The sequence below is a fragment of the Neofelis nebulosa genome, chromosome 3 (genome assembly GCF_028018385.1).
Source record: "Neofelis nebulosa isolate mNeoNeb1 chromosome 3, mNeoNeb1.pri, whole genome shotgun sequence".
Classification (NCBI taxonomy): Eukaryota; Metazoa; Chordata; class Mammalia; order Carnivora; family Felidae; genus Neofelis; species Neofelis nebulosa.
In genome coordinates this window covers 140,091,742-140,105,823 of record NC_080784.1, presented here as the reverse complement: position 1 = coordinate 140,105,823, position 14,082 = coordinate 140,091,742, and the positions used below count along the sequence as shown (strand labels likewise).

The window sequence follows — 14,082 nt, the reverse complement described above, 5'->3', positions numbered from 1 at the left end:
TATAACTTATACCTTGTTACCTGATATATTAGGTCAAGGGAAGAAAAAAGGAAGTAAGGAGGGAGGGAGTAGAGAAAGCTAAATAGAGAAATGAAGAAGATGAAAAAGAAGAATAAATAAAAAAGAAAAAAATTTGTAAAAGTTACTGAGATGCATAGGCTAGAAATTATGGTTGCAAAAATGCCTGGTGTATGTTATACCTACAAAAAGGAGACAAATATAGGCTAATGGGCAAAAGGAACTCATATCTCAACATTTAGAAAAGGCAATGGATATATATTTGTTTGAGGGACAGGGATATTTTATATTTTATTCTGTACCTCCAAGCAAGTGATAAGGTATTTTTACCTACCTGTGAATATTCTAGGTGCTGGCATAAGAGGACATACAAAGAGTGGGTTCTCCCCATTCCTTCCTTTTCCACCTTGATCCTTCTGTTGGAAGCTTTTGGTGGAATGATACTATGCCAAGTTTACGAATTTACAAACATTATTAAATGTCTACTATGGACTCAAAGTTGTGAAAGATGCTAGAGATACAGAAAAATGTACTCACTGTACTATTAGAAAGGCTTTATGTTTCATTTATTAAGAAATGCTTTGCTCCTACAGAGTTGAAACCCATAATAATATTCAACTTGAGTGCATTCTCATTATTAAGAATTAGAATTACTAAGAATTAGAGACCCATACAAGGGTATTTCTCCAGTGCAACTAGTTTACATTTTGCAAATGTGCATTTTAGCTCAAGTCTATTGATGTATTTTCTTTGATGCTGCTACTCTTTTAGAGCAAAAAGACAAAGGGACTCAAAATACCAAGGCTCAAATTATTCTCTGCAAGCACAGGGGTGGAATAATGAACATCTCATACTGAGACACTGTTCTAAGAATTTTACATGGATCTACCTATTCAATCCTTACAACAGTTCTATAGGTTTATACCATGATTTGTCTCATTTTATACATGAGACAAGTGAGGTACAGAGAGGCTGAGTAACTGTGGGCAAAGTTATAGAGCTGATGGATGATAGAGCTGGGACTCCAGTTACAGAAATTGGTCTCCAGATCCTGTGTTCTTAACCCCTGCACCATGTTGCATCTCGGGAGAGTGAGATTGGAAAAATGAAACAATAAAAACCAGAATCAGATAATAAGAGATGAAAGAAGAGTGCATGGAATCCAGAATCACCTATCATATCCTAAATATTGCAAATGAATGCTAAGAACTCTTTCTTTGCTAGGAGAGTAAGGCTGGGGAGAGGCAAGGAGGCAAGAAAGGAGGAAGGGGTAAAGTGCTTCCCTCTGTTCAAGGAGATACACCTGTCCTTTCCATAAATTAGTGGCCTGTGTTGGCACATTGAAAAAGGGATAGAACTTTGCAAATATACATATATCATCCCTTACCCAACAGAGAGCACTACATCAAGTCAGCAAAAACAGACTCTTCCAAAAATGAACCTTCCTAGCTTCCCAAAAAAATCTATTTAAAAAGTAAACAGGGGTGCCTGGGTGGCTCACTTAGTTAAGTGTCCAACTTTAATTCAGGTCGTGATCTCACGGTTCATGGATTCATACCCTGTGTCAGGCTCTGTGCTGACAGCTCAGAGCCTGGAGCCTGCTTCGGAGTCTGTGTCTCCCTCTCTGGCCCGCCCTCTCTTTCTGCCCACCCCCCCAACTCGCACTCTGTCTGTCTGTCTGTCTCTCTCTCTCTCTCAAAACTAAACATTAAAAAAAAATTTTTTTTAAGTAAACAGCATTTAAATTTATTTGAAATGATACCCTTCATTGTGACTGTTCCAGAACATGGGATTCTGTCTTTCAGGGGTGGAGAGGGGAGGACAGAGGAATTTCCTTGATGCTGACAGGGTTGATTTGGTCTTATGCCCTTTCTCAGGGGCATGGGGAAAAGCCACCATGACCTACCAGCCCAGAAATTCTGCCAAAAAGCTGAGACTTTGGTAGCCAGCTTTGTAGAAGTCAATGAACACTGTCTAGATATTAAGTCTCAGTCTTTGAAAGAGGAAGCCAGATACAGTATAGTTTCACAAGGCTGAGGAACCAACTGTGAGTAAATATCTTAACTACTGATATTACTATCTTGGGCAGTGTTTACCCAGAGACCGATTCATCAACACTGATGAAAAACTCGAATTTTCCAACATACATTCTATATTCTTAATTATCTCTTCCTGAAGTAAAATTACCTTGCCTCTGTGAGAGAAGCATCACTTATGTCTATTAAAAATAAAAATATCACACAGTGGGCTAAGAGACAATATGGGTACATGCTCTGCACATTCACATATCATTAGTAATAGTGGATGGGCCCAAGTCAAAGCCAAGGGCGCATAGTTAGCACAGTCAACACAACCACATATAATCCCACAAATTGCTGCCACCAACAGATAGGTTTCCTTCAGGTTCCCACATATTCTAAAAACAATATTTTCTATATGATAGGGATACATTTCCTAAATATACTATTTTTTTAAAGTTGTCATTGATATGGGTTAAGATATCAGAAGTCCAGGGAGAGAGAACAGAGGGACATACAGAGAGAGAAATGGAGCTTTACCCTACCCATGGTACAACAAACTATCAAAATGGTAGCTGAATTTTTAAAATAAACTCTCTAACCAGAGGAACCTATTGTACGAATACAGACAAGGATTGTGGCTGGGATTCTAGGTTACCATATATAGATAAACATTACAACAGGATAAAGCAGGTCATTGTGACACCAAACCGGAAAACCCCTATTTTTCATTTCCAAGTAATTTGTGAATGGAAATCTCTAATATTTTAACTCATCCCTGGGATTCATTTTACCCCTTCCTCGCCCCATCCATCAGCCTCACCCGTCCATCACCCCTAACCTATCTCTGACCTGTACACCAGGGGTGGGAGTCAGGGTCAGAGCAAAAAGCCTCCGAGAAGGGGTGAAGATAATATGTTTTTCCCATTATTTCAAATTAAAGTATTGGAAGTTCAATAGTCCAGTGACAGAATGTCCCTATACAAAAATAGCTGAGTTGACATATCTGGGTCCAAATATCTTGCACTGAGAGACTTAAAAGTATCAAGACACAAAGATATAAATATCAATGAACATAAAACAAGTAGCAGGAGACATGGAACATGCTTGAGGATCATTCTCTGCTGCTTGTTCCACAGTACACATCCCCCCATGTGTCTACTTTAGTTAAATAGTGTGGGGTAGAGAGGTTATAGAAGAAAGAAATCAGAAGATATAAATTATGCCTATCTTATAAGAGTCTACTTTGATTTAATACATTTCCTAGAGTTATGTCTCTTCATATCTTGGCATATTCATTTTTCCTCTATAACATGTTTAACAATAACAACAGCCTTGCAACAGGAGGAACTCAATAAATAATCATGAATGAATGAATGGACTCATATATATTCCCTAAATGTTTTTAGGTTTTCCAAATTAAAGAGTGGTAGTGGTTAGGAAGTAGGGTATTTGCTATCTTTCACGAAACACTTGAATCACATCCTGCTGCCCAGCTATCCATTAATACCTTATTTTAGTACAGAAATTGTCTTCAAAAATAAACTCTGAGTGTAAATATTCTTTTCTCAACTCCTAGGAAAAGGGGAAAAAACTTTTGTGTTGTTTTTAACAAACTAGTCCCAGAATATTACACTAATGGACAATCATGTATCCAGCAAATCCATTCACTCAATAAAACTTTATTAGCTCTTACTACCAGCAGGGTATTATTCATCCTAACAGAATCAGTCATTGTTCCTCCCCTCTAAGAGAAGATAGTTCAGAGGAAAGCTGAACCCATAGATAAGTATTTAGAATCCAATGGCAGAAGGAAGTAGCAAAACACTAAAGCAATGGTCCTGGCATCAAACTGCCTGGATTCACATCCTGGCTCCAACACCCACTACTGGAATATTCTCACACAAGGTCTTTAATGTCATTAGGCTTCAATTTCTTTATCTGTAAACGGTAGTAATAATTTTACCTACCTCAGAGGACTGTTACAAAAATCAAATGATAGAATCCATGTAAAGCACTTCTCACAGGGCCGAGAATATGGTAAACATTTGACAAGCTTTGTGGTTGTTGTTAGGTGTTATACTTTGGTGTAAGTACAAAATGTTATGAACTCAGGAGGTAAAACCACTCATCTTTCCTGGAGAAACCAAGAAAGTCTTTGAAAAGGAAATGATACTGTGAGGGGTCTCTCCGTAGAAGACTAAGTTTTTAAGCAAACAAGAAAGGGAAAACAGCATTCAAGAAGAGGAAACAATTTGTACATAGACACAAGGTTATCAAAAAGTTTTGTATTCAGAAGCAGTCTGCTCAAGGCCTCTAGATCCCAGCACCTAGTAGAATACCAGGAGATGGGGCTGAAGATAATGGGAATGACTTGTCAAGTTATACAGAAGAGTATGGGGTCTATTTTGAATAAAATTTGAAGCACTTAGATGTTTGGTTTTTTTTTAAATGTCCCATGTTGAGGTTTATTTATTTTTGAGACAGAGAGAGACAGAGCATGAATGGGGGAGGGTCAGAGAGAGGGAGACACAGAATCTGAAACAGGCTCCAGGCTCTGAGCTGTCAGCACAGAGCCCGACGTGGGGCTCGAACTCACGGACCGCGAGATCATGACCCGAGCCGAAGTCGGCCGCCCAACCGACTGAGCCACCCAGGTGCCCCTAGCACTTAGATGTTTTTAAATGAGGTTTGACATGAATAATTGTGTTTGTTGTTTGTTTTCTAGAAAGTAACTCTGGCAGTGTTTTGGAAAATGGAATGAAGAAGAGAAGACTTGGTGTAAGAAAAGAGCAAAGGAGGAGTTACTACAACCTTCCAAAGGAGGAATAAGAAGGAAAGGACAGAGATGATAGATTCTAGGGGCATCTAAAAATGGAATTTACAGAATTTGATAACTAGTTGGATGTGGAAAATAAAGGAACAGGAGAAATCAAGGATGACACTGAGGTTTCTAGCTTGGAACGGTAAAGCCATTAACTGGAGTGGTGACTAGAAGAGAGAAAAGTTCAGCATGAGAGAGAATATGTGTAAAAAATTTGTTTACATTAAAACATGGTCTATGGGGCACCATGGTGAAAAAGACCTCTAGTTAATCAACAACACAGATCTAGGGTTCAGAAGAGCTTTCATTACTTGAGACACAGATTTGGGAGTAATTTTATTAAAACAGACCCCAACTGAATAGGCAAGACAGCCAGAGATTGCTGATCATGTGCATGGTACTATGTAAAATATGGTAGAGGAATATCTGTAGGTTAAATAAATACTGTTGAAGCAGTATAGTTGTGTAGACTCAAAGTTGGTTGATAATAATACCACCTTCTCACCAAAAAATTCAACAAAAAAGTAGATGAATTGACCAGAGTTGTCTAATGACATGGCCCCATTCTGTCTCCCTGCTTTCATAACTCCTATCCATATGAGTTCTGTCCTTTCTTCCTTCCCTGCTACTTTACAGCAAGAGGCATCCCTTCATGTATCTAAGGTTAATGCTGTGCTTTAGCATCTCTTTGCCTTTCTATTGTCTTCTTCCTAGCACTTAACCATGCTTGCTCAAATCTATCCCATCTGAAGAGACGCTTCCTCAACCCAGTAACTCCCCACTAACTACTCACCTCTTTCCTTCCTTTTCCAACACTTTCCTTTAAAGAAGACCATTCTACCATTTCTATCTCCTTCCTAAACTCACTGTAACCTGGCTTCTACACCCATCACTTGGATCTCACTAAAACCAACAATGACCTAGGATATCGATAAACCTAGGGGATGTTTTTCAGTCCTTATTTTACTTAACCTCCCAGCAACAGTTTTTATACTAGTGACTACCTCATTTTTAACGACTTTCTATTTTTATTGATTTGATTTCTGCGACATCACATTCTTCTGATTTCTTCCAGCTTCTCTGGCCCTATCTTCTCACTTTACTTCACAGGAAATAGTCCTCTCCCAGACCTTATATACCAATGCGCCTGGATTCTTATAAACATTCTTCAATTCTTCTTCACACATTCCCTAGGCAATCTTGTCCTTTCCTCCTCTCTCAATCGTTCTATATATGCATATTCCTCCCATATTCACATCTCTTAGAATGTTTTCCTGAATTATAAACCAACATACCCAAATGCCTGCTGGTCATCTTTGCTTGGAGATCTTACAAACACTACAAACCTGACATATACCAATCTGAACTCATCAACTTCCTCCCGGGCCCTGTTACCTGAATCAGTGTATCAATAAATCAATAAATCCAAGATTTAGTAAATCAATAAATCCAAACTCTGGGTTTACAAGGCCCTCCATTATCAGGCTTTTATTTATTTATTTTTATGTTTATTTTTGGGGGGGTTTTTATACTTTGGGTATCTGCAAGAAGTCCACTTCTTCAGGAAAGTTTTCCCTGACTCCTAGATTAGGTTAGGTTCTCTTGGTATAAGATCTTGTAACCTCCCAACTGAAAAAGAGAATCATATCATCCATCACAATTTTACTTGGTCAACAACTATGCATATATTCTATGAGGGAAAAGATCATACGTAACTTGTTCACCATGATATTCCAGTTCAAAACATATAGCAGGTTCTCAGTGAACACTTGGTAACTGACTGGCTGGATGAATGAAAGCACAGTCACAGAGACTATGCTACTTTGTGCATGACACAGAACTGAGAGAGGTAGTAAATAAGTTGGATAACAGAACTGGGTTTTAAAATTATCTGGATTGATCAAAATTATAAAAATGAATAAAATAAACATAATGGCCTATATTCATACTCAAAGACTCATCTATATAAATTTATAAGAGAGTCATGTTTTAATGTAGCTCATGTGAAAATATCTTAAGAGCATGAGCAAGGACTTCACCCTTCAAAAGGCCCACAGAGGGATATGACTGATAAATAGAAACTGATGCCATCTTACGCTGTGTTACTAGATCATTAGTGCTACACTAAAGAAAGCCTGTAGATTGTCCTTGCATCATAGCCCATGTCTGATGATGTACCTGGTATACACCAAGTATGTAAACAAAGCTGCTGAATGAAGAGTGAAAAGTCTCAAAGTGCTTTTGCCAAACTGACCACAACTGAAGAACAATACATAATTTTTGACATTGGTAACAAAGAGTGTGCAAAACAAAAAAGGATTACCTGGTCTAGAAATAATAATAATAATAATACCTAATAGAGCATTGATTATGTGTTGAACACTGTTCTAAACACTTTATGTATATTACTCATCTATCATGTGAAGTAGATATAATTATTATCCCTATTCTGCAGATGATAAAAGTGAGGCACAGATAGCTTGTGTAACTAACCCATGGTCACATAAATGGTAAGTAGCAGAGCCAAGTTTTGAAACCAGATAGATCCCAGCAGTCTATGATTTTGGAAATCAATTATAACAATATTCTACTAGAAATAAGGAAGGAAAATCATTAACCCATAGGTGAGCTGAAGAGAAGATTCAGAAGAAAGCATATTAACTGCCTTCATACTTTAAAACTTAGAAATCAAAAGGAGACAGATAATGGTTCAGTAAAATGAAGAATCCTCTAATAGTTTGATTTGTCTCACAAGTGAACAGTCAGAGTCATTGGGTTCCCTGTCAATAGAGTATCAAGGTAGAGGCTAAGTCCATCTTTATATGATATCAATGGCAGTCCCACTCTGGGAGAAAGGGGAGACTAGAGAAGCCCCGAAGTCCCTTCATCCTCTAGGATCCATAATGTTAAGAATATGACACGGACCTTACTCTCAGACAGCCAGACCAAGACGAACACAGCAGAACTCAATCAAGATGGAGGTTTAATAGGCAATAAATAACTATCAAGATAATGAAATGGATGGCATTCAGAATAGTGGATCCTCACATCAGCTTTAAAGATGAAGATCCCAGCTACCTATTTCCATATCAAGTAAATTCATAAGCAAAACCAGCACAGCAAAACAACATCATGATATAAAACCCTAAGAAATGCCAAGTTACTAATATATGAGGCACAGGTCAACTCTTTATGCACCTGGTTTTCCATATCAATAGATAGTGTCAAAGAATTTATTTGAGTTGTTCAGACTGTGAAATCGCTTCTTTCCCCTCAAGAAGGAGAAGATCTAGTTAAACCTGAGATTAAAGAGGCGGATAAAAGTGCCCCCTGGACTGCGAAGGCCAGGAATTAGACACGCTGCTACTGCACTAGCAGGCAGTCTCCAGACATGATCCATTACAGGAACGTCTTCCATCAGATGCTAGCGAGGCTAATCCTTTTGCAAAGCATGACAGCTTCTCAAACTTGACTGTGGTGAATCCAAACCAGATTTTTATGCTATATGATCAGCTTTCAAAATGCAAAATCATTTTTATACTGTGTTGAGTTTATGTTTATTACATTTAAATTTGGAAACAAAGATATAGATGCCTGCAATGCAGCTTGTCCTGGACTCCCTTGATGCTCATCTTGCAGAATGAAATGTCAGATAATAGCAATATAGAAATATATGCAACCAGAGCTGCTTTATAACAAAATGCTGTCAAATGATAACAGAGTTTTCCACATCCTTAAAGAGAACCATTCAAATTGCCATCTCTGAAGAAAGGGAGCTACAACATGTCACCAGGACATTCTCATTGATCCCATAGCTTTTCCATTGAATGTCATCAACTCTGAAGCCTTTTAGTACTCTGACAGCAGGTTAGAAATCTTGGAGGCCAACTTACCTTTTTGCAGTCAGATAAGGACTTTTCGCTGGCCAATGTGCTGAAAATGGAGGTCTACAAAACAGGAAAGCGGGTGACACATTAGAAACATCAAAGTGTAGGGGCGCCTGGGTGGCGCAGTCGGTTAAGCGTCCGACTTCAGCCAGGTCACGATCTCGCGGTCCGTGAGTTCGAGCCCCGCGTCAGGCTCTGGGCTGACAGCTCAGAGCCTGGAGCCTGTTTCAGATTCTGTGTCTCCCTCTCTCTCTGCCCCTCCCCCGTTCATGCTCTGTCTCTCTCTCTGTCCCAAAAATAAATAAAAAACATTAAAAAAAAAATTTAAAAAAAAAAAAAAAAAAAAAGAAACATCAAAGTGTAATGATATTGACCCTGCCCTGTTCATTTGCAATCCATAGTGGGCACCACTTCTTATGACCCCATTGATTTCTCTGGATTTTAAAAACTGCCTGCCCTTCACTGTTCCCACTGCCACCTTACCCAAGTTGGAACATCGATTATGGGCCAACAACAATAGGGTGAGATAAGACTCTTATATACCTTTATTTCACAAACAAGGTAGCTGCAGCACAATTTGGTTAATTGTCAAAAATCACATACGTTGGAAAAAGGTGAGGAATCAAAGCCAAGAAGTCTGACTCTAGAACCCACCTTGGTACTCTATCTTAAAGATGTGCAAAATGTCAAATGCCCAATCTTTCAGATGAAACCTATTATGAGCCTGAGTGATGAAGTGGAGCTTCTCCCCATTGAAGAGATTTGTGAATCTGAACAGCAGTACCAGGTCTTGCCATCACATCTCTACTTTCTTTAGCACATTTGTTCTCCCCGTGATTTACTTTCTAGCTATATGTTTTTATTTTCCTGGCCTCATGAGCCACTAAAAAAGCACTTTAGCATGCAAGGCCAATTGGGATTTATATGCAAGCTTGCTCCTTTTGGACTGTTTTGTGAAGAGTTAAAAGATTTTGTGGTCAACCACATAAATGGTACAGAAATATTTTTCAGTAAACCTTTCTACTTTTTCTTTAATTACAAAACATATATTCATAATGAGTCCATCTCCTTTCAAACCTAGTCTCTTGAGGTACTCAATAATAAAAATTGTGAACACAAAATCCTTACACACTTTCCCCATTTGTCCAAATACATATTACATTATATGTAATTACATGAATTACATATTAATTATCTGTATGTTACATACACACGTACAGAAATTTCTTTCTTTCTTGAGATATCATCCTACTTAAGAACACAGTATCAGTAGGGCACCTGCGTGGCTCAGTCAGTTGAATGGCTGACTCTTGATTTCAGCTCAGGTCATGATCCCAGGGTCATGGGATTGAGCCCCATTTGGGCTCCACGCTGAGTATGAAGCCTGCTTAAGATTCTCTCTCTCCCTCTGCCCCTCTCCCACTCACACTCTCTCCCCCTCTATAAATAAATGAATGAATGAATGGATATAGTATCAGCCCCTTTCCAGGTCAGTTCATATAGATTGGCTCATTCTTCTCAACAGCCTCATCATATTCCATAATAGAGATATGCCATATTTATGTATACTTTCCCTTCTGAATGGATATTTGGTAATTTCCAGGTTTTGGACCTTTTGTTGTTGCTTTTTGCTTATTTTTGTTTGCTGTTACAAACTATGTTACAGTAAACATTCATATAGATATAATATGAATGTATATACATATGTATACACACATATACATATTTATGCCGACAATTTTATCTTGGTTGGAGAGTCAAAGAAAAAAGAAATGTAAAACAAATAAAGACTTTGGTATGGCTTACAGATCTAATATACATAAACTTTCTCACATTCTTTCCTTGCATAACATAAAAATATCTCCCACCTCACCTATGATTTTGCTTTGTTTTGGGACAAGCCCTAAAGATAATTAAGATCTGAGCCAGCATATATTCTAGCCCAAAATAATATGCAGCATTAAAAGATCAAAAACACAGATGTGGATACATATACAAAAAAGCATCTTTAATGAAAAAAATAAGTTCAAGGTTTAGATTGGTATGATCTTGATACATGGTTTGCTGGCAGTTTTTGTGTTTTTGCTTTGTTTGGGAGGGAAGGTATAAAAGTTATCTAGAAAGTTTGAGTTAAAAGTGGAAAAAGAAGGGAAGAATGTTAGTGGTAAAAGAAAAGAAGAAAAGCAAATTTCAAAAAAGAAGGGCAAGATGAAAAGTTTATAAAAACAGACACAACAGAATTATCAAGAAAATGGAAAAAAATAATGGCTCCCCTAAAAGAAACAGCCATCTTTGCTCAAAGAGAATAAGATCATGTGACTCATTCTTCTTACCATAATTAAACCCACTGACCTAATTACAACCCTGACAAATAGCAGCCCATGTTGACAGGACTGGATATACTATGGAAGTTCCATGCCATCTTGTCCTTTGCTGCTGAAAGGTGTATTTTAGTTTCTTTTGTTTCAGTATTCTTTTTTGGATGGAAAGATTCTTGCTTGTCATTCAAAGATTGAGCCAGTAGAGACAGAGAGAAAAGCCAAAGAAACAGCTCTCAACATGCTACACTGAACCACCCCACCTGTAATCTTCCCATCAAATGTTTTCCTAATGATCCTCCTTCATCTTTATGTACTTGTATACATAAGCACCACGTTATGAAAGAGGGCCCAATATTTACTCTCAAATGCCTGGTCCAGGAAGGTAAAGACCCAACAAGACTTGGTCATTGCTATAGCCCAATCACTAGCCCAGTGCCTGGCACAAAAAAAGGTATCCAATAATATGCACTGAATGGATGCAAAAAAAACAAAAAACAAAAAACTGCAGTCCCTATCCCAAAACACTATTTTGGAAGCACAGTGCTGGAAAAGCAGCCTCACATATAAAAACATTACAAAGTGAAGCCGAGGGAGAAAGGAGGAAAAGAGATAAAAGACTCCCAAATAGTAGTAAAATACATTTTCTATTTTGTATATTTCTATCGTCTATTATCCACTTGGCTTGGCTATTGATTTTTCTATGAACATTTTGGGCTGGATAATTCTTTGTTGTGAAGGTGGGGGCATGCTGTGCTAGGCAGCATCCCTGGCCTCTACCCACCAGATTTCAGCAGCACATCCCCTCAACCTCAGTCGTGACAACCAAAACATGTATCCAGACATTTCCAGGTGTCCCCTGGGGGCGGGGGGTAAGAAACTCACCCCCAGTTGAGAAGCAGTGGTCTAAACTCAAAGGGAGCTAGTCATTGAAATGACCCTGATTCCCTGGCTGGGGTAACTTATTTTTTTCCAGGAAACAGTCTAATGGTCAAAATCTGGAGAACCCAAATTCTAGCTTCCATGTGGAGGCAACTTGAGACACTCTAATTGCATTTTTAAGTAAGTTTAAGATATACCAGTGGGGAAAATAAATTAAAGAACATGTCTAAGAACTCAGACATTAGTATGCTAGCCCCAGGGGAAATGATCTTTGAAATTAAACAATGCCATTTAACCTTCGAGAATAGTCTCAGGTGACCTGGGAAACATGTTTGGAGGAGAAATGAGAGTCAGAGATGGGTGAAATTGGCTTCACTAAAAAAACAAACAAACAAACAAACAAAAACCAAATAGCTCTACATTTATAGAAATGCTACATTTATAGAAAGGAACCACTTGAACTAAAGAACAAATGTACAGTGAAATCTCAGTACCTGGAATGAGTGTGGAAGAGGTAGGGCATGGGTCAATGAGAGTCTGTATCCTTAATTTGGCCATTTTCTAAGGGGATTTTACTTACACGCTCGGTTGGTCTCATTTTGTTCCCCTCGAAAGACTTGAACTGGCATTCCAGTTTCCTAATTACAGCTATTGTAAATGACTTTGGGTGGGCTTTCTAAACCTTCCAATAACATGTTCACTTTAATTACTGGAAATGAAAGGCTCAAAACATGGTGACTTACCCACACTGTGACCTTCTTGACTATTGCATCAATATTTTTGTACTAAAGAGGAAACCCCTAATGAGTCTCCTCCACCAAAGTGTGCATGATGCTGCGTTTGTCACAGGAGCACAAGCACAATGGTACACAATGACTTTTTAGAGCACTGGCTTCTAACCCTGTTGGCAAGGTGACCAGCATGGGGTGAACAGTATTATACATAGAAGTTGGAGCAATTCGCCAAATGAATCTAGAAAGATGAGGCCCTACTTGTTATCCATTTATATACTGATACCTGAAATCTCACTTATTAGAGCTCTGTTTTTCCAATCAGGCTTTGAATCATCATAGACAAACTCTCAAGGGATGCTAGGGTGTAAGTGTCAATGCAAAGGGGCAAATTAAAAATTTCATGTATTATAATTGTTGGTCTGTTATACCTTAGAGGGAATGAGTTCACCAGATTCTTTCCTATGAGCAGATTTTTGATGATAGGTTTTTTTTAATTTTCCTATAAATTTCAAAAGCAGATTTTGATAGGAGAGAAATGAAGACTTACATAATGAGGACACTGGACACTCACGGCGTTGGGAAAAGATATAAAAAACATAGGTCACATCAGGCTCTCTAAAAAGCAGGCTGTGAGATGGAGATTAGCACACAGGAGGTTTACTTAAGAGGATGCTCTCGGGAACTCCACTTGTGGAAGGAAAGGGAAGGGTGCAGGGCCAAGCAGAGGAGGGAGTCAGGCCCCGGTACAAACTCAACGAAGGTCTCAGCCCACCAAACGGGGAGCCCTGAACTGGGGTAGACTGGTCCCCATCTTGGGAGGAGCTAAGAGCTGCCCTGGAAAGGAGGCATGACCCTGGACAAGATGACTATTTTTAGCCAAGGGCAATTTCCTGAGAGGGCCGACAGCTGACAGTAGTCAGCCAGCTGCTCCCCTAGCAACCGGGACATCTGTGCAGAGCCCTGTGGTGTCCACTATAATATACTTTACTTTGATACACTTTGCCAAGGGCAGATACTGGTTGTGACTGACTTACTCTAGTTGAACATGATCCCTTATTAGGACTTAGAAGTTTGCTGGCCTTTTATGATAGAATCACTAGACAGATAAACCAATGGGCCATTGCTCAGGAATCTAGGCATTTATTCTAGTGTCCCTCCTTAAACGACCTCCTTGTGAGCTTAAGATGGATGGCTGACCATAAGGTCTTGAATTCTTCATTTTGAAATGAGGAAACCCATATTCATGTCCTTTTAGGTCATGGGAACCCTGGCTAATTTAAAGAAAATGGGCCTGATTTCATTAGGCACATCATTTAGAAATCGATGAATATACTGCCTACTTCTTCCCTCCATCCTCTGAGGAAAGAACATTTGACTGAATAACATGGTCAGTTCTTGATT

General features: G+C 38.7%; 1 protein-coding gene across 4 annotated transcripts in view; it reads right to left on the bottom strand.

The window, feature by feature from the left end:
• RASGEF1B (RasGEF domain family member 1B) overlaps positions 1-14,082 on the bottom strand; it is a 580,386-nt gene that overhangs the window by 362,444 nt on the left and 203,860 nt on the right. For all 4 annotated transcript variants that reach the window (XM_058722120.1, XM_058722118.1, XM_058722117.1 and 1 more), the window contains one exon: positions 8,754-8,807. Coding sequence is in view for 2 of the 4 variants with exons in the window: in XM_058722118.1 (XP_058578101.1) it covers positions 8,754-8,807 (54 nt within the window). In the remaining 2 variants the exon portion in view is untranslated. The remainder of the gene's footprint in view (positions 1-8,753; positions 8,808-14,082) is intronic.